The sequence below is a fragment of the Pleuronectes platessa genome, chromosome 4, assembly GCF_947347685.1.
Source record: "Pleuronectes platessa chromosome 4, fPlePla1.1, whole genome shotgun sequence".
Lineage (NCBI taxonomy): Eukaryota > Metazoa > Chordata > Actinopteri > Pleuronectiformes > Pleuronectidae > Pleuronectes > Pleuronectes platessa.
The window spans coordinates 16750774-16775517 of NC_070629.1; the positions used below are offsets into that span (position 1 = coordinate 16750774).

At 43.9% G+C, this 24744-nt stretch overlaps 1 protein-coding gene across 1 annotated transcript in view; it reads right to left on the reverse strand.

The window, feature by feature from the left end:
* kiaa0825 (KIAA0825 ortholog) overlaps window positions 1-24744 on the reverse strand; it is a 117322-nt gene that overhangs the window by 70339 nt on the left and 22239 nt on the right. The window contains exons 7-19 of the mRNA XM_053421378.1: window positions 23689-23856; window positions 22061-22143; window positions 21675-21926; window positions 15700-15977; window positions 14542-14692; window positions 12333-12523; window positions 10294-10494; window positions 9303-9413; window positions 7350-7489; window positions 4511-4690; window positions 1870-2100; window positions 1464-1768; window positions 1193-1299 (exon numbers count right to left, since the gene is read on the reverse strand). Of these exons, the coding sequence (XP_053277353.1) occupies window positions 1193-1299; window positions 1464-1768; window positions 1870-2100; window positions 4511-4690; window positions 7350-7489; window positions 9303-9413; window positions 10294-10494; window positions 12333-12523; window positions 14542-14692; window positions 15700-15977; window positions 21675-21926; window positions 22061-22143; window positions 23689-23856 (2398 nt within the window). The remainder of the gene's footprint in view (window positions 1-1192; window positions 1300-1463; window positions 1769-1869; window positions 2101-4510; window positions 4691-7349; window positions 7490-9302; window positions 9414-10293; window positions 10495-12332; window positions 12524-14541; window positions 14693-15699; window positions 15978-21674; window positions 21927-22060; window positions 22144-23688; window positions 23857-24744) is intronic.

Consider the following 24744-nt stretch of genomic DNA (forward strand, 5'->3'; position numbering starts at 1 on the left):
GGAGGGCTCGCAAAGGGGCAAATGCTCTTTATAGGGGATGGTTTGTGTGTGTCTCTGTGTGTGTGTGTGTGTGTGTTTGTGTGAGTGAGAGTGAAGTGCTGTTTTTTAGAGTTGTTACATTCACTACACTCTCTCCCTCTCTCTCTCTCTCTCTCTCTCTCTCTCTCTCTTTGTCTCTGTGTCTCTCTCTCTCTGTCTGACAATGTATTCTGATTGTTTACAAGCCAGGCGTCACATCCCTGTGAAGGTTAGTTTAATGAATAGTAATGATCCCACTGAATGCCTCCGACAGGTGATACATAATCACTCTTCTTTCACTTTTCCACTCAACCCCCCCCCCCCCCTCCCTCTCTCTCACCGCCCCTTCACCCCCCTGTTTCTCTTCTGCCTCCATTTTCATCCCCTCTTCCTGAAACAGACAGCGTTTTCCTAGAACTGGCCATAATCCACTCAAGTCTTTCTTATTTATCTATATCAGTCTTCTTCTTCTTTTTTCTTTTTAATTGTACATGTTGTGTTACAGCGCCGAATCGCGTTTTCTTTTCACGAGGATGGATGCATCCTGACTGCTGTTATGATGAAGCGAGCGACCGGAGACACGGTTTCTGGGAACGGACAAAAACGCTGAGCCAAAGGTCACAGATCAGCCCAAAGTGAAAGCTGTTTTCCCATCACTCTGAGCCGCAGCCCACTCGGTCAGACGGCGTGTCCATCACTTACCACAACAAACACACCATCTGAGATTCATTGATCTTACTCATGGAGCTTTTTAATAAAAAATGACCTCTTCAATACTATACATCAGAAGCTGAATGCCCAATTAAAAGAAAGCCTATACAAGCTGCATTTGTTTTCATTGTTTTATCCAGAATCTTTATTGAACATCAAGTGTCTGAACACACCATCAGTCAGTTTGCTCAGTTTGAACCTCGACGTCATGACTGATGATTCACTAAAAAGAAGTATTGGGAAATTCACTTAATAAAAAAGCTGATTTCATGATGAAGATAATCTGAATAAAGTGAATCCTTTTTTTTTTGACGGTGCACTTGAATAATCAATACCAACTGAGATGAATGAGGGAGATTACATGTATGGCATATTCCTGAACGTATGAAAAACATTCATATAAACCACATCGATACCATCCTGACCTTGACCTGCCACTTAATCCCGGCAGTTGACCTCTCACCTGTCGGAGCAGAGCTTGCGGGCTTTCTGCAGCTGCATGTTTATCCAATTGGGTCTTTTTTCCTCCAGAGCCTGCAGCACTTTGAGCACAGTGGGTTTGGGGACACCCTGCAAGACACACACAACAGACCACCAAGGTAAATAAGTAAGAAAACATCAGAATCTATCTTGATTTCAAGAAGTGTTTGTACCCTAAATTTTGATGAACCCCTGCATTGCTATTAGTGCTTATATTGTTATTATTGTTTTATTCCATGACCCTTAGTCCTTACTTTCGGTTGAAAGTCCATGGCAGCCTGTAGGCACTCAGCCAGCACGGACAGGCAGTCCTTTGCGCCGCGCTCCACGGCCAACCCGCTGATCTGCTCTTTTGTGTCTGGGTTCTCCAGGCCCTGGATCAGGCAGCCCAGCAAGGCCCAGAGCAAAAGGCCCGCCGAGCGCAGCTGCCGGGCATGCTGGGAAAGGTGCTTCTCTGCCACTTGGAACAGGAAGCGAATGGGGAGAGGGACAGACGCCACAGCCATGGGCAGGTTGGTGAAAATGAAAGACATGGCTTGAATGGCAAGAGATGTTACAGCTGGAAGGAGAAAGAAGTGTTCGCTGTTAGTGTTGAAGAACAAACATCGAAAGTTGAATGACTCTCTTGTGTTAAAACTGCGACAGAGGATCCATGCATACTTTTAGTGGAAGTCTCTTTTCCCCGTGTTTCCAGTGGTGTGTAGTTCCACTCCTTGGGTATCCTGGCCAGGACACTTCCTGGGATATTAGGCTTGAGCGAGGCTCCACTCTGCTCCTCCATGGCCTGACAACCCATCACCATGGAGACCAGATGTGCCAGGATGCTATTGGTGGACTTGGTGATGATAGAGCGGACACAGCTGATCACCACAGGCCCTGTCAGCGTTGTGTCTGAGGAGAAATTAAAGCAGCAGGTAAAAAAGAGTGAGTGATAGAATAGTACACTTAAGACTGAAGTCCTACTCTATCATTAATTGATCTTTTAAAGACTTAATGTGGAAAAATAAGTGGATAGGGCTCGGGTATACAAGTTAGGCCATGAGTTGTTGCTCTAAGAGGGACCAAACAAAATCCACTGTGAGTGGAGTTTTTGTAGCTTTGTCTTGTAATAGAACACGAGCCGTCATCTTACTTTTTTTTTTCAAAGCAGACATGTTACCTGCGGTAAACACAGTTTTTCCTTAGTTTAAAAGTATAGCTGCATAACAAAGAATGCAGTTATTCATGTATATAGGAGCTTTTAATAGTCTTCTATTAAAATACTAATCTATTACTATGAAAGGTCTTAAATCATAAAATCTTTGGTCACAGACATTCCATACTATTTACATAAAAGTAAAAGGCATATACAGTTTCATGATTGCAACCAAATTATGGAGTGGGCAACATTTTATATTGTAAGTATTTTCCTAATGGGGTATTAAAAGAAGGAATAGTCCACCTAGTTATTGTACAGCAGTCTGTGTCAGAAATTATTCAAATTGTCCAACAAAACACAGAGGCACAGCTGCTCTTAAACTAGCAGTATTTTCTTGAAATACCTACTCTCACTAAAAGAAAGTAAAACCAGGGTACATTCAGATGTGTTCTATCAAAACCAGGTGGTCTGACACTAGAAATCGTAGCACTTTCTCCAGGTGCACGGACTCTTTCATCGCTCTGCCCTTTCATATCCCGCTCACACTGATCGCGGAGCAGCTATACAGCTTGAAGTCGTACGGCACCCATAAACCTCCTACACAGGTCGGCTGTAAAAACCAAAGGCTACAACGTGGAGAGCTAGGGCACGGGAGCGGCGGCTGCGGAAGTGTCCTGAAATCTCCAGGGACGTCTGACAAATGTGTCACCTCATTCCCAAAGAAAAAAGAAGAGAGACGAACAAAAAAGTGTTTAGCTTATCGAAAGGAGAAGCCCTCTGTGGCAATTGAGACCTATTTTTCAAAGTTTTCGGGCTTCATGCCGCCCGCTACCATATTGACCAGTGTATTGATTTTAAACAGGCTGCAACCGTGTGATGAAACATCAGTGTAAGTGCAGAAATAGCGAAACTCTCAGTGTAATCTATGAAAGTTAACTCAGTGCACAGTTTAAATAGAAATGGGGGCACTGGGGGTATCCTGTAACCAAAATTATAATACAAAGATTTGGCACAGTCCAATAATTAAACTAATTACCCTGTGAGGATAAATGATGATTGGATGACATTGAGAATTTCTCTCTGGCTCACTCTATCACTTTTCTGTACTTTTCCCTCTGTCGACCCCTCCCTTGCTCCGTCTCCATCCGAATGCTCTACTCCAATCACCCTAATTTATGCTGCAATAATTACCACTTGCACAGGATATAAAAATCACCACCAAAAAAGAGCTCCATACTCCACAGGAGTTCTGATTAAGCTCTGTACCAGAGAGGGGCGGAAAGAAAGAAAAGAGTTGGGGAGTAATTGCAGCCTCTGGAACAGCGTATTAAAGTCATGCTTTGGCTCTTGTTCATGCAATGTCAACATAAGCTGCAAAAAAAATACGATATTCTTCGAGGGCAGATTTAGTGTTTAATACATTTAGAGACATTTCATTTCAGTTATCTGAGCTCGGTCTCAATATTTTGGGAGACGATAAACTGTTTTCCTCCAATTCATTAGGAAATGAGGATGGTACTGACTTAATATTTTATCATCATTTCATTTTGTAGCATAAATAGAGAACTAATGCAGTATTCAGGCCTTGAGAAAATAAGCAACTATAAAAAAAAAATACATTTAAGTTACTCTCCTGAAGTAAATTGTCCCAGATATACACAATCATATAATATATTACACTACAAGGGTAGTTATGTTAATGTTTAATTTCTATTGATATGAGAACTAAACTGTGATTACAGCAATTTTTTTTTAGAGCAAACAATGTTTGAGACACATGCAGTAATATAGAAAACAATATGGCCTTGAGTATTACACTGAATATCAACAACTACATCTGTGTAATGTCTGTGGAGTGTGGACACCGGAACCGAGCTTGTGAGGACAAAACAGGCCTGGTTGGAAAAAAATTTAAATGAGGCTGGGCTGATTTTTCAAGCTGCACATGTAAGTAATCGGGGGAAACAAGTAATAACCTTGTGTGTCTGGGACAGAGTCAGCAGACTGAGTGCAGCCTGCTTTAACTGTACCAGGCTCGGACACATACAAAACGGCTTTGGGGTTGGGGCTCAGTTATTTTTCTCTCGGTGACCCGAGCTTCACTCTCGTGTGAAGTAATGACCCCGTTACTACAACTTTATACAGCAGCAGTAGTGACCGTACCTGCCAGTGTGTAGAGATGTTCCCATAGATGTGCCTTCTCCAGATATGGTTGAAGGGCCTGAGTCAAGGCCTTGGGAACATTATTCAAGCAGCTGAAAAGATTGAACAGCGTGACTATGAAGTTGTCTCCAGCCTGGCAACTCTCAGCAGACATCCCTGAGGCGCTCTTCTGGCAAAAATCTGAAAGAGAAAAATAAATTAAATCATTCAGGTGAAGCACTTGAATGAGAAAAAATACAAATAATTGTGTCTGAATTAATGAAACGTGATATTCTGGAACACTTGACCCACTAAAAAACAGGATGCACAAAGACATGAAAAAGCAACTCATACGGACACATACATTCAGTTAGGAGTGTGTAGGCAAGTGTTTTTTTTTAAATAATGACTCAGAAAACATCAACCGTGTGGAGGTCAGCAGGGAAAGATGTAAAACCCGATCCTACGAAACAGCAACTGCATTTCCGTGCACAAAAACACAGTGGAAAATGTCAAGGCTGCCCGACCTGACACATGTTAACAGAAAGGGTGAACAAAAGGCATTGTGGAATAGAAGGAGGAGGAAAAACCCCACATCTGTGTTGGATGGAGGAAAACCAGACCAAGAAAAAAAGAAAAAAAAGAAACAGATTTCAAGGCCCCCTGGCTGTGGGATCCACAGCACATGGAGACAGGAAGTGAAAAGGAAGAGGTTTTGACAGGGTGTCCTTGTGGGGGCTGCTGTCTGAGCATGGGGCTGAGGATGGAGGTGTGTGCGTTTGTAACCCATATGGATGTCTACATATGTGTGTTTTGTGTGCTTTCACGTGTGTGTGTGTGTGTGTGTGTGTGTGTGTGTGTTAAGTTGACAGGGGTTTGCTGAGGAAGGGCCCATGGCTCCAGAGGTGGCAGACATCCAGAGGTCTGTCAGTCTGCTGTGTGGGAGATGACAGCTATCTGAGCAGCAGAATGTAAGCAATGTAGCAGTCAATGGGGGGGTGGTGTGATGGGAAAAAAACATGGCTTCTGTATGAGTAATGCTTGACTATTTTAAAATGGCAGGGCCGCATTAGCTCCGGCATTACAGGGCCAGTAATATCAGTTAATGACAGACAGGTTGGGAGCGTTGCCTCCACTCCTCTGTCTCCATCTCTCTCTCTCTCTCTCTATCTCAAACTTCCTCTCAGGTCCCCTACTCTCTCTTTCTATATCACACCCACCGACAAGCACACACTTAAAAGTGGTCAAGCACCCTGACCTACGATCAGTCTGTTCAGCAGCATTATGTGGGTTGCACCGGCATCTTGTTGTCCGCCTGTCTGGTAATTGGTCCTTAAGGAGAGGGTTATCTGGAAATCACTGCTGCACTGGTCCAAGGAAACAGGGCGACTAACATTTATTTCCACTTGGGGTGCTGGAGAGCATGGCAGGTTAACTAGGTGCCTTTTAATAATGATCCCATTATGGAGCAGCAGATGACTTCGGGAAAAACAGACGACAGTGAGCTGCCACGTCTCTGCGGAGCCTCCACTGCCGCCGCGGCAGCACGCAATCAATCCAGCGTGTTTGTGTCTCTGTGTCGATTTTTTCTTCGGTTGCTCTCTCTATTGCTCCTCACTCGCTGTCCCTCCTTCTCTGTCTCTGAGCTTATCCAACCTTGATACATGGCCAATACATACACCTGTTTATCTTCCGGACAACCAGTCAACCAGTCACAGGGGCCCTCTCTGTAAACCTCTGTAATTGGAAGCAGACACAGCGATCATAATAAAAAGGCTGTGTGTGTGAGAGTGTGCGTGAGTGTGTGTGTGAGCGTGTGTGAGCGTGTGTGAGCGTGTGTGTGTGTGCCAGAGGTAGTCTATGTCCTGATTTAGGGATTTTGCAAAAGTGAAAACTGGTTTTGGAATTGAGTTATCCTTCTGAAATTACAGTTGACGTGTTAGCCAGCTCTATAATGAAGTAAGTGTAACTTATATATAGATAATTAATCCATTGAAAAAAATTATTTATGTATATATGTTATTCAACCCAAGGAAGCTTAATACAATGTTATTCGCAGTATTTGCAATCTATGGATAAGTTCCATTCAATTTTTCACAAGTTTCTAACTTTTAATACAGCACGTAAAATTAGTAGGTATATACCCGTATGGGGAAGTGCAGTAGCTTATGGGAGTGCAGGCATTCAGTCAAGCTGTTCCTTTTGTCTGTCTGCTTCCTGGTTAATTAGCCCGTCACCGTGATAACACGCGAGAGTCAGCGCTTCCAACGTTGATTTACGGCGGCGTGCGGGGAGAAGCATTGCAGAGCCTCTGAGCCAGACTCAGACCAAGCGAGAGAACGAGACAGTGAGAGTTGTTATTAATGAGGTCGCTATAATGTGAATTAATGTGCGAGTGCACAACAGTCTTTAAAGGTTAGACTGTTGCTGGTGCGGAGGAGAGAAGAAGGGAAGGGAAAATCTTTAAAGGTCAGCTCGTGTGCTCCGCCCGGGCCTGTTGAGTGTTTATTACTGCGCTCTATTGATTTAGTGATGATGATGACCAAGGTGAAAATGATGATGATGGCAAAGATGCTGATGATAACTTCATAAAATAGATAGAGCTCATCTGAAGTCTATATAATTTGCTTAGGATCTTAGAGCACTGTAATTAAGACGCTGGTAAACACCGACCCACACATAGCTCCTGCACGATCAGCTCTGCAGGTCCAGAATTATATAAAAATCATATTAAAGAGTTAAAGGAAGTGTAGAAGATGGAGAAGATGCAATTAGGCTTGCACATAGACAAAGTGTATGAAAGCACTTATGGTTCCCTTATATCATTAACATGTACCAATTCATACTCTGAGAGACTTACGAGAGTTTTCAAGGAGTATTCGGGGCAGGTGACAATCTCCTTCCAGCAGCACTCTTAGTAGCAACTTGGGATTGCATCCGGGGTTAGAGGTCAGCAGCCTCAGCTGGCAGGCAAAGGCTGACTGGCCCATAAGGCCGTCTCTGAGAGTGGAAAACAGAAAGACAAAGTTGACAGTTCTGCAGTGTCAGGTGAGAGCACAGATAGCAGTGCATTTAGCAAGGGGCAACAATGGAGGGGAAAAAAGCTGCACAAGTGAAACACAAAGACAGGAGTCAAAGTTGCTTTGAAGGACAATCTGGAAGGAAATGGTGCTCGTGCCACGAGCGTAACTTCCCTCAGTGTCAATCACTCCTGATACAAGCTTAGTCTGCAAATGCCTTTACTCTCGCTCACTTATAGTGTGCACCGGGAAGGAATTAGCTCTAATCTTGGCCAGCTAAAAGCAAATTAACATTTGGGAGACAGCCAAATACATGAATATACAGCAGTACCCCACTCCTACATCTTTTGTATAAGCAAGAGGCAGCAGGCAGCTGTGGGTAATGAGCCGTATCCTTGGTGTGTGTGTCTGTGTGTGTGTGTGTGTTTGTGTGTGTGTGTGTGTGTGTGTGTGTGTGCGCGTGTGTGCATCTAAATGTGTGCATGTGTGCAACCTTCTCTGCCTATGATCGTTGTTATGCACGTGCACAAGTGTGAGAGCATGCTAACATGCATGTGTGTGCCTGCATGTTACTTTATACATCTCAATAAAATCTAATGGAAGGAAAGGACAGAGTTTGTCTGAAGAGCGAGGAGGCGGGAGGCTGTACAGGGGGTATCTGCCCAGAAATTAAGCATTCTACTTGAGCCAGAGAGCTGGAGCAGTGTGCACCCTGCTGCTTGACTGAGGAAAACTATTCCTCGATCTGACAGCGCAATTTATGATGTCACTGGGACTGCAAATCCAGAAGAAATCCTCTTTTAACTGCTCTGATAAATCTACTCGACTACAGCGCAGGGTCAGCTTACAGAACCGAGGCACATAGAGACACAGATGCAGACACACACACACACACACACACACACACACACACACACACACACACATATGTGCAAAGGCAAAGCGGAGCATGAATGTGTGCAAATGCAGAAAGGCACAAAAGGCCAGAAAACATAACTTCAGCTGCCTTCTTTAACAGCAATGCTGGATGATATATTTATGTGCTTTGTGATATTATTATTGTTTTATTTAATAACCATAACAATGGGTTTTACTTTAATGGTCTGGGGAAAGATCTGGCCGCAGAGGCCGGGTCCTGGGCGAGGACCGGCGGATCTGGCCGCGGGCCCACTGGCAGGCCCCCGGGCGCCTTCGCATGCAGGCAGGAGGTGGGAGCAGAGAAATAAATAGGTCATAAAAATAAACTAATTTCAGCTCTCCGATACTTAGGGGCAGGAGAGCGGGGGTTAGTTTGATTTGTGCTCCATCAGCAAGCAATGACATCACCTCTGGCTGTGTGGGAGATGAGAGGGGACTGCACCATGGAGGTCACAACGGTAACTGGATGCACATGTACTCCGGCATGTGCACATCTGAGCAAACGCAAGCACATGCACACCACAGTGCTCTCTGTTGACACCTCATGTGTGAAGCAAACATCATAAACATAAATAAAATGAGTGTCTGCCGTAACAGTAGTTTTTTTTTTGTTTGCATCTGTGCTGTGTTACCAGACCAACTCTAGCTTGAAGCTATGGGCAAAATCTGGTTTTACATCTACACATTCAGTATTTGGTTCCAACTCCACACACACACACATATGGTTCTCCACATACAGTGGGTGGAGGTGCGTGTTGATGGATTAGCATACCAGAGTGTGCGTGGTTGTGTGTGTTTGTTTGAGAACATGCATGCTTCATGTGTACCTGCTGTATGACGGGTGATAGATGGTGTGATGGGTGTGCTTTACATACCGTATGGCCTGCGCCGTGAAGAGGTCAGGGTTGATAGCGTTTAGCCAGTGTACAAAAGAGCTGTCAGGCTGCTGTGGCATGGAGTCCTTTGCAGGATTAATCATAAATGTCCTGGAGGAAATGAGATTGCATGGGACAGCTTTTAACAATATATTTCCAATATCCCCAAAAATTGACCTGCACCTCTCTATTGCAGTAGTGCTTCAGGTAGAGATATCACACCACAACATATTACTTAGTCCTCCCTTGTAATTTACTTTGTAACATTGGAAGCCCACCCGTTATTATAAATCTGGTGTCTAAATTCATGGTCATTTAGGAAACACTTGGTTTCAGTCTCAGCTTTTATAGCCACATGAGTATCTCTGGTCATTTCAGTACAAAACCCATGATATAACAGGAAGGACTCCTCCTCAAAGGCTAATGGCACATCTCACCATGTTAGACCCTGTTCAGACCTGCTGTTAACATCCACACGTACTGATCCAATCACAAGATGTCAGCTCTACTAGTACAGGTATGAAGGCACCCATATGCGACCTCAATGCGTTCTGAGATCCGATCCCTCAGACCAGTTGGGCGATGGTCTGGGACACATGTGTCAACATTCTTTTTGCTTTGTGAATGCAATAAGTCTTTCTCCCAATCTTAAATCTCTCTCTTTTACTCAGCCTACACACACACACACAAACACACAAACAGATACACACACAAGGATTGTCATCAAACACATCCACAAACTCAGACTGGGTAAAAACAACAGAATTTGGCAAACCTAAGTCGGTCCACTTCTGTTGGAATCTGCCAGGACGGATGTTAGTACCAGGTCCGAACAGGGACTATGATAAAAAAATCTGGATCCCCATGTTTATATGGGTATTTCATGAAAAGCTGCACTGAAAAAGAATAACCTCCTTGGTGGAGGTAATTCAGAGTTCATATTTCACTGGAATGTAAGTTGAGAAACAGAAAACATGAAGCGCATACAAACCTATGCAGCAAAGTTAGAGGAGCCGTGACAATGACGAGGACTGTCAGGAGTTGCCCACACAGGCTGTGGATCTGGTGAGGCCAGTCCGATCCGTCTGTGGCGATCACTGACGAAGGGTTGGCACGCAACAAGGCCTCGGGACTTTCACACAGACTCCACATGAGCTGCTCCACGTAGAGCAACACCGCTGTGATGTCCCCTCTAGGACACACAGGGAGCGAAGAGAGAAGGTGAATGTGGAGATGAAAACGGAAAAGATGAGTTGGGACGGGGAATATGTGAGAACACGTGAAAAAAAAAAAGCGAAGGAGAAAGAGGCGGTGGAAGTGAACGTCTCTGTCTTCAGAGGCTGGCACCCACCATTACATCACGACATAACTGCCTCATTGCACAAGCAGTCAGACAACAGAACCTCCTGGTGATTTTACTGCTGGAAAGTTAAGTGTACTGCTGGCTTTGGATTTCACTATAAAACTGCCTTTACGCTTAAATGCCCATAAATCTGTTTCCTCAATTGGTCGGGGAGAGCTGCTCATCATCGCTCATCTCCTCGGGTCCCTGCTTCCCCGTGGCCTGAATCGATATTAGGCCCAAGGAGACGGGCTGATACAGGAGAGCTGAGGCGGCGTAAGAGTCCCAGTGTGAGATCTGTACAAATAGGGAACCTGGAGAAGCTTTGAAAAGTGATCTGTTTTAACTAGCCTTACACTTTATTACTGTCCCCGCAGAAACACACGCATTTACCAAGCAACATAAAGCAGGCTTTGTGATGACATCATGCTGCATGTGCATACTGCACTTCATCTGTGTCACTCCTTCATCCGCCCCATGTGTGTCACAGTTTAACCTGTTCATTGTCATCCTTCAGCTATTTAGAGGAGAAAAGAGACGTTGACAGGGTGAAGGAACCTGCACAGAGTTGTGCCTATTGCACTGTAACGTTAATTTGATTCCTAACATTATACGACCTCCACCATGAGGCCTACAGGAGCTGGGTGAAACTAGGACGGTGGTGATTATATATATCAAGTAAACTTCATCGTGTAGATTAATGTAGATTATACAGAGAAGTATAGTGAGGACGGTAAAGTGAAGATTCCGCAGTTTGACACATCAAAGCTTTATCACTAACAGTGTTTCACGCATTCAATCTAAAGGGAGTTCGGAGGAATCCATTTTGAAGGGAAACAAATATCCCTCCTGATGTTCAAAGTGCTATTCACACAACAACTGAGTGAAATAAAGTATCGCTACAAGGTCCATTTAGTGGCTGTACTGAAGCTTTTTATCACATCACATGTTCAACATCAGCAGATGAAGTTTTCCTACTTGTCGTGATATACTAGGTGCTCTAATTTACATTTCTTTTCTGAGTACTTTACGCACCTCTCATCCTTGTTGCCTTAAAAGCTAAGGGTTTAGATTGCCTTCTCAACTGATGTTCCCGAGGTCAAGAATAAACTTTGAACCTGTGCTGTTAAGTCAACATTAACAGGAAGTCTTTAAAGCTAAAGGACCTTGACGTGAGATTGCTTTCTTAATTACCATCCCATTATACTGCATGTCTGCTAAGCAGCCAGGATAAAATCTTCTCTTACGGTTTATGCATTTTGATATTGTGAAATTGATACTGGCATAAAATGTGATTTAGAGGGAAATAACCAAAGGTGTTTGTTTGGTTTTGGCGAATCCAGTGAATTAAAGAGAAAATTAAATTGGTGTAACCTTTGTGAATCCTAAATTGCCATTAACAGAAACTTAATTTTCATCCAAACACATCAATAGTCACTGGCCAAACTGGGAATTGAATCGGTAACTTTCTTTCTTTGAGGTGATGGTGCACCACCATGAAACCATTGTGCTTTTTGCAGCTTTTTGTTTATATCAATACATCTGTGTTTTAAAGTGTTTCAACAAAGTGTAAGGACCCATGTAGCAGTGTAGTAATATATTTGGGGTGCTATTATGTTAGTGGAAGTCAAGTTTGTAAGAATCTAAAATGATTCTCAGAGATGTCAAGATGGTAAACAATAGAATACCTGATTTGCAGATGTCTCTTGTATGAAGGCTGGGCCCCGGCGTATCTTTGCACCAGTGTTAATAAAGTCTCTGACAGCACCTGGCCAAGCACATCCTTAGCAAACTCGGGCGGAAGGACTGCCCACAGGTCGCTGCGCAGCCCACACAGGAAATAGAACCACATCTGCACTGAGAAGGAACAGCGCTCGCCCTGTGGAGGAAAGCCGTGAGAGAGAGAGAAAGGGTAACAGGTGAATATATATTGTGATATGGACATTGAACTTGAAGGGGAAAAAAGCAGAGAAAGAGGAGATAAAAAGAGAGTGAGGGAGAAAACATGAAGGAAAAGAAAGAGGGAGACAGAGACAGAGGCAGTTCTGTCAACACCAGGATGTCTCAGTGGTCACGCCACCTGCACTCTGCACCTGGGTTCCTTCCCCCACTGGGATTTTAGACTGCTTTAAAGTCCTGAACTGGAGAACACATCACAACGGGCACACACGTACACACTCACATATACAGAGGAATTGAGAACTATTCTGAATAAAGTGAGCAAAGACAAGCAATACTGAGAGGACAGACAGATAGACAGAGAGAGAGAGAGAGAGAGAGAGAGAAAGAGAGAGAGAGAGAGAGAGAGAGAGAGCGAGAGAGAGAGAGAATTCATTAAACCTTCCTCGTCCATCTCAACTCACTGGAAATCCACATTTTCTTCAAACAACAAAAGGCTCCAGTGGATGGTGTGTTAGTGTGTGTTTGTGTGTGTGTGTTTATGTGTGTTGAAGGTACTAAAGGGTCCACACCTCAACTTCCTCATCATACCGTTCAGTTCCTTCTCAATTTCTCCCCACTTCACCTCCTCTATCTCATATTTGAGTTCTCTCCGTGCTCACCCTCCCTCTCTACCCTGGAGCCAGTCATTTAGGGATCGCTCGTTGATGGGGAGCGTGACCAAGCTCTATGTCCGGGATTAGCCCCCCATCCTCCGCCTGTGGACTCAGTGGAGCAAACGCAGACATGGATGTTGGCTCAAAACCAAGGGCGGCTGAGACTACATGTGCGGCTGAGATATTCTATCCCTTCGTTTGAGTCAAACTTTTTTTCACCAGCCAGGTCAACAATGAACAAATTCCTATTAGGAATGACAACCTGGCAAGAGTGAACATTGAACAAGGGACAGGGAATTGAGGATGGAATAAACTGATTGTGTTTTACTTGAAATTTGGCATTTTCTTCAGACGTTAAAGGCACAAATGTACAAGAAAGTAAGCCAAAGTCATTTTCTAATATGTTGTTACCGTGGCCTATTAAATATTTCTTCGCCAACAGCTATTTGTGTGTCAATATCAATATAAAATAACAACAAAAAAAAGAAAAAGGCAAGCTGGAGAGGGGTCTCTCTGGAGCAGCACTGAGCTGTGAAGGAGCCAAGGCACAGGGCTGTGCATCCAGGAGTAGAAACCTGATAGATACAACTACACATACATACATAAAAAATACAGATACGTACATACATACATACTCATAACAAATGAAACACACGTCCCGAGATTCTGCTGCACACCCACACGCGCATTCATCTGTACAGATGCACAGCCATGCTTAAACAAAAGCACACACCTGCACACAGCAGGTCTGTCTGACACCAGTGACCCAGGGAGAGAAGGAGGAACAAAGGGAGGGAAAAAAGGCACAAGCGGGGTAAAGTAAGAAAGAGAGGCGAGGTTTAGATTGGTTTAAGGGCATAAAGGTAGGGGAGTTCCAGGGGCCCTATGCTGTTTCCAGACGGTCCCAGTGTAGACTGCAGACTTCAGACAGCTGAATCCCTGGAGCCCCCGGGGCAGCATGGAAGCCACAGATGTTCTCAGGGAGCTCAGAGTCGAAGGCTCGGTTAGAAGAGGGAGCGTAGGAGGTAAAGGTGCATTGTGGGAAAGAAAAGACGAAGCAGGGAAAGCTCCAGAGTATAATTCCTTGAGTTCCTCGAATTCTACTGAACAAGCCTGCTAAGACACGTGGCATTGAAATTATTCACCTTTTTACAATGAATGTAATGAAATAAATACCAAACAATACTGGGGCTGTTTTATGTCTTACTTACTTTTTTAAACTTTACTGGTAAAATCTTGGACACTGTTTTTTTATCATATAAGAGTTCAGGAAAAATCATGTTTCAAGGCATCTTAAGTTAAAAAAAGAACATTAAACAGAATAAACGTCAGGATATTTTACCTCGTAGAAGGGTTTGGGGTCAGCCCACTGGTGACTCTCTGCATCCTGAAGAAGGCAGCCAGTGCAGACCTGGACACAATAGCTGATCAGCTGGTTTTTCAAGGCATCTACCGTTTCTTGGTACTTCTGTATAGGCAGTAAGGTCAGGGGTCTAGGCACAGAGGACAGACATTTTTTATTTATTTATTATGTATAAAATCGATAAGACAGTAAGAAAAAAAAGCACAGATGGGGTCAATCATGCATCTGTTAATTCAGATGCATGATTGACGCCTGTTTATTCAGGAAGCCGTCAAACAACCGTGAGGTGAACTGATTCGATGAAAGAACCGATGATTTATCGTCAAAGTTTAGTGTGACATTTCATATCCTTTAAATCTGCCTGCCTTGATACTTTCCAGAGAGAGGCGAGAGTTTAACGGGGGTGCGAGGAGGCTTAAATCCGGGGGGACTGAATGGTGGAGAGAGGAATTTATGACGAGAGGGGGCACAGTGCAGGTGGGGTGTGCAAGGGGCCAGAGGTGGGACAACAGGGGCACCGAGGGCACCTGAAATGCCTTTAGAGGGGGATCCGCAGAGAGCAGAGGTTACAGGGGTATTATGAGGCATAAAAACTCACCAGATGTAGACATAATATGGGTGTCATTACCACCTCCGTCAATCATTTCCTCTCCTTTTTTCGACTTTCGGGACCCCTCCTCTTGATCTCATTGTACATTTTCCTTTACATTTTTAAAAACCTTTCAGAAACGTTCTGTTTTCTATCCATTTTTTTAAACTCACAAACTTTGGATATGTCTTTAACCTATCTCTTCTTTAGTTCACTGCTTATTAAGTGTACATAATATGACTTGGACTGATGTGAAAAATCCTAAAAAAAATTAAACAGAGGAACTATCTTCATCGTCCATCTTTACACACAGTGGTTTACACTGTACATCAATGAATCTGGTTCCATTTGGAATTTTCTCTGTGATTCTAGCACAAAGCAACACACATTGCAACCCTTAAACTAAACTGTGGAGCAAAATCAGGCTTAGACTAAAGATGCTTGGATGGACAGAAGGACACATGTGGCAGATATCAATAGCATAACAAACACATAATATACCACTTCTCTCCCATTCCACAATAACAACAAGCATATGTCCTCCTTACACTTTAGCTGCAGGAGTATTTGGGTCTTTCAGCCTGCCATGGTAGTGCTCCAGTCTTTGGTGCACATAAATGCAAGAGGCCAGCAGAGTGGGCAGGTTCTTCACAGGCGCAGAGGATGGTACCGCCAGGGCCCTCTCCTGCAGGCGGCCCAACACGGCAAAAGCTGCCCTTCCACATGCCTCCACGAAGCTCGATCGCACCTCCAGGAGGGAGCTGTCTCTGCAGGCTGCTGCCAAGGGTAGTAAGGCGTCCAACTCGGCCATGATCGTTGTACAAAACTGAAGGGTGAGATGAGGGAAGAAGATCTCAGCAACAGAGGGGAAATAATTCAGTAAAGAGAGAAATGGACAGAAAACCCACCAGTAATAGAACTCCTCAGGTGTAAATAATGGAATATTTGCAAGGAGACAACTGAATGTTAAGGTTTCAAGACTGAGCAAGGCTTTTCACATGGATCTCTCCCTCACATTGTGCAAGCCATTACAGCTGAGATGCTGTGCATTTGTAAAATACAGATGTCTAAAAAAACATGCCCTCCGCATAAACCTTGCTGCTGAGCATGCATTATTGGTATCAGGTCAAATTAAACCTTTACTTTGGAGGAAACTTCAGCACTTGTCTTACTTTATAGCAACGCGTTAACCACATTCAAACAGAAAACGTTAGAAAGAGGCGGGGTGTCAGACTTGCTGAGAGGAAAGAAACCGAAAAGGTCAGGCAGAGGTTAGAGAGTGAGAGAGAGAGGAAGGAAGGGAGAGAGAGAGAGAGAGAGAGAGAGAGAGAGAGAGAGAGAGAGAGAGAGAGAGAGAGAGAGAGCTGTTTCAGCAATGTAAAAGACCTACATCTTATTCTATTAACTGCCAGAGCAACAACCAAGACTTATCTCTTTTATCCACATTAGTCCTGGAGAGAGGCCTTTAGGGACGAGGCTGCCTGCACCTTGCTCTCTCTCCGGGGGTTGGGAGAGTGGCTGATCAAGGCGTATTGAGATAGTTGAGTGTGAGAGCTCGCAGAGACGCAGATAAGCATTCTGGGTATAAGCCGGCACTTACTTAACATTGAAATCTTAATTTTTCAATTAACACAATGATAACACTGTGTGAATCAGCATGGTTGACACAATACTGCACTGATAGTTTATTCCTTACCTGGTGAAACAATTTAGCAAATGTGGCACTAGAATGGAGACTTTCATCCTTATGAGGACAACAAGCAAGTCCACCTTTAAGGTGAAAACATAAGGTTAGGTCAAGTTAAAGTTAAGTTAGATGTAGGTAAGGTTGTGATAAGGGTGGTAGTGCAATAGTTTTAACATATATTCTGCAGACTGCAGAGAACAAATCAAGACACACACGCACGCACGCACGCACGCACGCACGCACGCACGCACGCACGCACGCACGCACGCACGCACGCACGCACGCACGCACGCACGCACGCACGCACGCACGCACGCACGCACGCACGCACGCACGCACGCACGCACGCACGCACGCACGCACACACACACACACACACACACACACACACACACACACACACACACACACACACACACACACACACACACACACACACACACCTTGAGCCCCACTGCCTCCGCCGCCTCATGTGCTTCTTATTGACATTGCATTGAGCCCATGTGAAAGACGATCAGGCAAGTGCCAGGGAGTCACACATGTGTCTGAGTTTAAATCCAAATTTATACAGCCATACATGTGAGTTATGTGTCAGGCAGATTCTTAAAAATCTCCTTAAATCTCCTTCAAACAAAGCATATTTTCCATATTCCCTGGAACTATTATGCCAGGTCACGCTGAAGGTAAAAAAAAACATCACCGTAACTCAGAAACCTCGATGCCAGTTTAATCAATCAATCAATCACAGCATGTATTACTTGTGTCTAGAATCACGCACTCTATTACTTGACTTAAGGTGGAGCTGACTGGAAAGTTCGACATCCTGTCAGATCAAGGCTCCGGCGTGTGTACACAATTGACAATCTAACAATCTCTTTACACAATTTCCCCCCAGAAAAAAAGCTTCCAGTGTGGTTAAAAGGCCTGGGAACAATGGCCGTTTGGACAATTAAGTCAATATCTGACTGCATGTAGTCATTAGGAGCTTAGCTTTGAGAGAGAGGGAGAGAGGAGGCCGAGGCAGACAAAACGCAGGGCAAATTACCAGGGTGAGGGAGAGAGCCTGGAGAAGTATCTCATACACGTACAGTGTTGGCGTGCACGCACACTCACACACCCCCACAAACACATCGAGCAGACAGCCATCCTCACATACACACTCACACAAAACACAAACCGCACGCATGCGTCCATGCCGAAGTCAGACTGAAACCTTAACTAGCTAAGATCAAAGCCTGGAAACCCACCAGGACTATTGCAGCAAGGTGAAAGAGATTGTATGAAGTTTTTAAGTGCTCGAGAAGCCTGTTTGTGTGTGTGCTGAATTCGGAGCAGACAGACAAGTGCAGAGCTGAGCACGCAGGTGAGGGGTTCAGCGTAGTCTGAATACAGAAGAGGCACTTCTGTTGCTGTAATAGAGAGCTCGCATCAAGGTTAGAGGGGCCCACCCAAACAAGTAGAGTTCAATTCCAGGTTCTGACAGGAGGGCGAGTTCCAGCTGCTGAACGCAGGGTGTTTGGCATTCAGCACGCATCGGACTGCCAATGAAAAAAAAAAAGGTGCCCTATCTAAAGTACTCTGATGGATGAACAGTATCCTGGCAGCCTGCATATGTATAGTAATACAGACAGTGAAGTGGGTTCACGTGAAAAAAAAACGGGGGGGATTGAGGTATGAACATATGAATATAAATGTGTGAAATATTGATCCATCATAATGCCTTTAAACCGGCCATATTTCACGCTCACATCTTGTACAGTAATTTGCTCTCTGCTCAAACACCGGAGCTAGTGTCAAAACAGGACAGGGGAGGGGGGAAATATATATAATATCTCACGGCCTTGTCTTGGATGTCTGTCTGGCTCGGTGCTACTGAATGCAAATGCATGCATGTATAACCTTTGGGCTGAAAGAGCCTCATCTTTAAAGCGTTGACCTACACGTAAATATGTTGTAGAGGTTCTGAGCAAAGACAAATTCTGACACTCGTTAGTAATGAAAGCCACATCGACTGACAGTGTAAGGAGCTGGAGGAGGAGGAGGAGGAGGAGGAGGAGGAGGAGGAGGAGGAGGAGGAAGAGAGAAGAGAGGTGAGGCAGTAATGATAAGAGTCTGCACAGTGTAGAGGAGAGGTGTGGGTAGCAGAGGAGTTGAGAGGAGTATGGAGGAATGTGACTGAAAAAGAGTTGGGGGGAGAATCGGGAGGAGAAGTTTGCTGTATTTTCGGAATAATAAAATTAGCAGGAAGATTCAGGGTGGTTTGACACCTGACAGACTGACCCAAGGTCCAGTCTTTGTTACATTGTTCACATTTAATCTTGTTTTGGTTTCACATTGTAATTTAGAGAGCGGACAAGGACATTTGTTTGACTTACGTCCTGTCGTCATCACCAGTTGAGCTGCGTTTACCTATTCTTGACATTAACTTGTAAAAAGTAGTCGTTCTATGTGAACTTAGAAGATGAATTAACTGCATTGTTAGTTCCATTGCAACTATAATATCATTATTGTATTACAACCAGCCTTATGAACATCTTTGTTGTTCAAACATTATATGGTTGGGGGCAAAGACAAGTAGTCCTGCAATCGGCTTCAGCTTCATTTTCTTCTCTGATTGTTTAATGCCGTCTCAACTCCCTGCAATTGGTCCAAAAGTCCAAACTGTCCCAGTAAATGTGTTCAGGCTGCAAATGATCCGAACCATGGATCAGTTTGATCTGGATCGACACCCCCTCTTTTGGTCGGACAAAATTTAGTTCGGCCTATTATTTTGGTTCCGCCTAAAATTAAACGTATGATGTTCTGGACCAAGCAAGGTCAGTGTGAAAGAAAAAAAACGACATGGTGTTTCAAACATCCTAAGAGGAGTTAGAGCACTAAGCCTGGTCTCACATCAGACACTGGCCTCTCTCCTGAGAAAAGTCCATCTCTGGTATTACTTCACCTCCCCCTGCCTTTTCCCAGGCCCTCTCTTCTCAGGGCTCCTCTCGCACTATCCCTTCTTTATCCTCTTCTCTACCCTCTCCTCTTTGCCTTTGTGATTCAACCTCTGTATACATCTGTATCATCTGTATACCCTATATACCTTCCCCTATTCAGCGCCCTTCTCTACACAGCACCTCATAATAACACCCTTACCGGTTCTTGGTTTCCTCCCGTCTCTCCTTTGTCCCCGGAGTCCTCCCCTTTAAGTAATACTGATGACTCTTCCCAAGGCCCTTTCTGATCCAGAGTGTCAACTGTGGCGAGCCCAAATCATTTGGGCTTTCTATTATCGAGGGTGCTTTCCTTTGGGGCTACAAAAACCATTAATCTCCCCGGGTCTGGTTGGTGTGTGTCGACCTGCATTGTTCAGTCAGGTGGATAAAGGAGGATGAATAGAGCAGAGACAGCAGGGTGTATGGTAAAACATGCTCATGCACACGGTATATCAGGGACGGACCTAGACAGGGTTTCTAAAATCAATGGAATATTCCCAAGTTGAATGAATCCTTGTTGCACTTTTTCTTTGAAATTTTATAAAACGTTGAATCAGAAAAATGAAGACAACAGCAGTAAACTATACAAATAGTACTTGTTGATGTTGATTACAAAGATAATTGTACTTTTACTGTCATGTTTCATAGTTCACAAAGGCTCCGCATACTACAGTCTGTACTAGTGGTCATCTGGAATGATGCATCTGTCTTTACTAAAGCACCTTATGGCATCTCTTCTGTCTGTGGGCAAGAGTTTTCGAAAGTCACAAGTTAATTATTTCTATTTAATGCTGTGAAATAATGAGGAGGCGTATTAAATCATCTTAATTAAGTCAGATGTGCTCCATGAAGAAACATATCCTAAAGTCCTTTAACAGCTTGATCAAAAGAACACCTAACACTAATGACTGGTCAGCATCTGATTATTTATGAGCCTACCGTCTAAACTGCAAATTTCAGAACTTTAAATATGAGATGCAATCCACCATTAATGCATCACTGCAAACCAGTAAGAGAAAAAGGTGAGCTACTGCCCTTCCTGACAGAAAAAAGTAAAATAATGAATTCCTTTGCATCTTTGCTTTTGGAAACATCTTTGCTGCCAACTTTGTTGTTGGTTAACTAACTAAATCTGTGTAAAAGATCAATATTTGGCTTTCTTTCCAGGGAGCGAGAGATAATATGTTTATCTCCGCCAAGGAGGTTATGTTTTCACCTGACTGATTACCACAAAGCTTGATGGAAGGATGTGGTATGGGTCACGGAAGAACTCATTTAATTTAGCAGGGATCTGCAACCCACTTTCTTTAACATTGTAAGATAGGATAATCAATGATTTCCCAGGGAGTAATTCATGGATCATGATGAAGAGAAAAATCTGGTACATTTATAAATCGGATATCTATGAGTGTATTTAGTGCAGGTTTAATCTGAATCAGTATGTTTATCAGATGATGTTGTGTCTAGTTACAGTCACTGTACTTAAAAATGTAGCTAAATTCTAGTAGCAATACCGCATTCTTATAATGTGTTTTTTATTTAGGTATAAAGCGAACTACTCTGTTACCTAAGGATAACAGTTGGTGCCTTTGAGTGGAAAACTAAAAGAAGAGGTAACATGTGTTTTCCCTTTTGTTTTCTGTATAACCTGCAAGGAGATTCAGTTTCCAGGCTCCTCACTGTGAAGCCCTCAGACAGCGCTGACCCACCTGTCAATAATTTAACTTGTGTATTGTGCCTCTTCTGGAGTGCATTTGTGTGTTTGTAATGCACCATGAAGAAATTCTGCTCGGAGCCATGTCATCAATCAGATCTGTTCAATATTAGATAAACTATCCCACGTTCTGCCCGAGAGTACCTTGGCAATCATTTTGGGAGTCTCCCTCTCTGAGTGTGGGTAGAAGGAGTCCTCTCTGAGAGGGGTGTTGCTGGCAGAGTCGGTGTTGTGTCCAGTTGTGCGACACAGGGTGAGAGAGGTGTGTCCTGAGGAGTATAAGGCCTCTTCCTGTTGTAGACTCTTGGCACAAACATCGTCCAGCACCACTTTGACACAATGCTCCATGTGAGGGACCAGCCCCCGAAATGATGACCTCCAGTTAAACTCCAGCACCTGTGGCGGAAAAACAGGAGATGAGCCGACAGCAAATTATTGTCTGAGTCCTGCAAGATATGATATTGAATAGATGTGATAGAAATAGATACTTTCTCTCAGGGTGGAAAGGAGCACATGCAAAAAAGACTCACCTCTGGTGTGTGGAGTGTTTCTGCAGTGGATTTCCTGCCATCTGTTGTCGTGTCTGAATCCTCTTTACTCTTCTTCAAGATGCCTGAATGGCCGATAAATATTTTTAATGGAAAACGCTGTGTAATACATCTTAAAAAAGACATTTAACAGCAACCGTTCCTGGTCAAGCTCTCATTTCATCTCAGTGAATTGCCACTAGGGAACTATAATTATACAGAAGATATCCCAATTTGAAAAGGAAATGCTGTGTGGTGGGTGTCCGTAGCATCCTCCAAATCTATGCATTATTTAGCACAACTATTTCCATATCACACATAATTTGCTGTATGATCTTATGTGTTAAAAGCCCTGCGCGAATGCCAAGTTCAGTTACATGAAAGCGGGCGTGTGTAACTCTGAGCCAGATATGGGTCACACTGCCCCCCCTCCCCCCCCAAGACACAGTGACCAGCGTATGAGTGCACATGCCTTAGGGAGCAGAAAACAGGCAGTAAATGCTAATGGTGACGACTTTATAAGTCTAAATTTGGGGCTTAGAGCTGATTTGAACCCAGATAGGATCAACTGCATATGGGGTAATTCCATGAGGGAAAATTGTGTGGATGTGTGTGCGTGGGTGGGTGGGTGGGGGAATGCAGGGGGGGTTGTATGTGAAGACAAGCATACAGGATGTTGGGTTGGGTTGCAATTAAAAAGCGTGAAACATCAAGGCCGCAGTTTCCTAATCAGAAGGCGAAGAGTAAGACCCCAGGCGAGGCAATTTACCCGAACAAGACTACATGGAATGGAAGAAGGAGGAAGCAGCAAGCGCATCACTTTTTGACCTTTAAGCCCATCTGATGAATTTCTGGTAATTAAGCTGTTTGATTGCCTGGAATTAATGATTTGGATAACTGCCCTTTAAAGGCTGTTTACCTCTCTGTAAATTGAGCCTTTCTGCAAGTCTTGTTTTTGTAAATGTAACCTTTATGGAAATTACTCCATGCACCAAAAGCTTTCATTTAACATCTCAGCGACGGCTGTTCAAAGTAGGGAGAGGGGAAAAGGGGATGCTAAAGGCTTACATAACAGCAAAGATAATTCCCAACTCAAACGGCACATTTATTCAGACGCAACTCAGATGTGTTGCTAGAATAAGTAACAATGTGTGTGTGTGTGTGAGTGTGTGTGTGTGTGTGTGTGTGTGTGTGTGTGTCTGTGTGTCTGTGTGTGACAGGCATGACTACATGTTTATACATTTTGAGGTTCCCCACTGTACCCCCAACAAACTGATGAAATAAAGTCTCTACTTTAGCTATAACTTTTTACATATTATCATTTACATAGTAAGTCTAACTCAAATTAATGGACTAAATAATAGTGGTGCAAAATATTCACCAAACTCAGGGAAACACTGAATTCACTTTGATATTTTTTGACAAAACAATAGTGAGTCTTAGGGATATTGGTCTAAATTATATTAAATCAGTCTTTAAAATGTCTGCCATTATAAAATATAAATCTAACCTTAGGCCACTAAGTTCAGAGGAAGAAATGCAGATAGCTCAATGTCAGTGTCCTCTGTGGGAGCTTGAACTCCTATTGCATGTCTAATGCATGTGTGTTTTGGAGAGGGGTGGATTCGTACCTTTGATACAGGGAGCGTCTCCCGTACAGTTAATGGAGATAGTGTGAGTGACCAGCTCTCTCACATTGCTCTCAAACCCCAGCAGAGTGCAGGCCAGCTGGGTTAACGCCCTCAGCTGGTGGGAGGTTAGACTGAAGCTCCTATTCTTCATGGGGAGCTCCATCGGAGCTGTGAAGAGAGGAACAAAACAAAAAATCATCGTAAAAGGGGAAAGAGACAAAATAAACTGAGCAAGAGAGAGAGAGAGAGAGAGAGAGAGAGAGAGGGCTGAGAGCTGCACTACAGTTTACAGTTGAGTAAAGCAACAGTCTCATGGAAATAGGTTTTCAACCCAACCTCCCAACCTACACGCACTCATCAGAAAACACCCCCATGCTGAAGTCTTGCCTCGCACGACACCCTTTATAAATATCGACCCATTCATGTTTTCCCAATACACAGCATAAACAAAAGAGACAGTGAAAAAAAAATATGCAAAACTTTGCTCCCTGAGAAGTCACACATGCACATTCTTCTCTCCTGGCACAAAACTTTTCTCCCCCTAACCCGCCGATGACCCCCTCTGCAAATATGGATTTCCCATTTTGGAGGCTGCCAAAGCCATCACCCAGGGGATGTTCCGCATTAAGCTGGAGAATGGGCGGCTGGGAGATGCGTTGCCATACTTCCAGACACATGCACAAATACTTTTGTGTGTCCGCTTAAATGAGCTCCTCCAGTGCAAAAGCATTTGGGACTGGATGAACTCGGTATTAGCCTTGACTCTGAATGCACAGAGATGATTGAGCGTTGAGAGGGAGAGAAAGAGGAGTGGGGCCCGTTTCAAATAATTGTAACAATATTGCCTCTGGATCCTAATGTAATTTTGCCATATTGTTAAACAAAATCTGACAATATGACAACACACTGTCCCTAAGGATGCCTGGTTTAATCATGCATGAGGCTCGACTCGGTGTGTGTGTGTCGTCTCTCGTGCATATTATCGTGAGTGTTTGTGAGTGTGAGTCGATGAGTTTGTGTGTGTTTGTGTTTGTCGAATGAGCGCACACGTGTTTA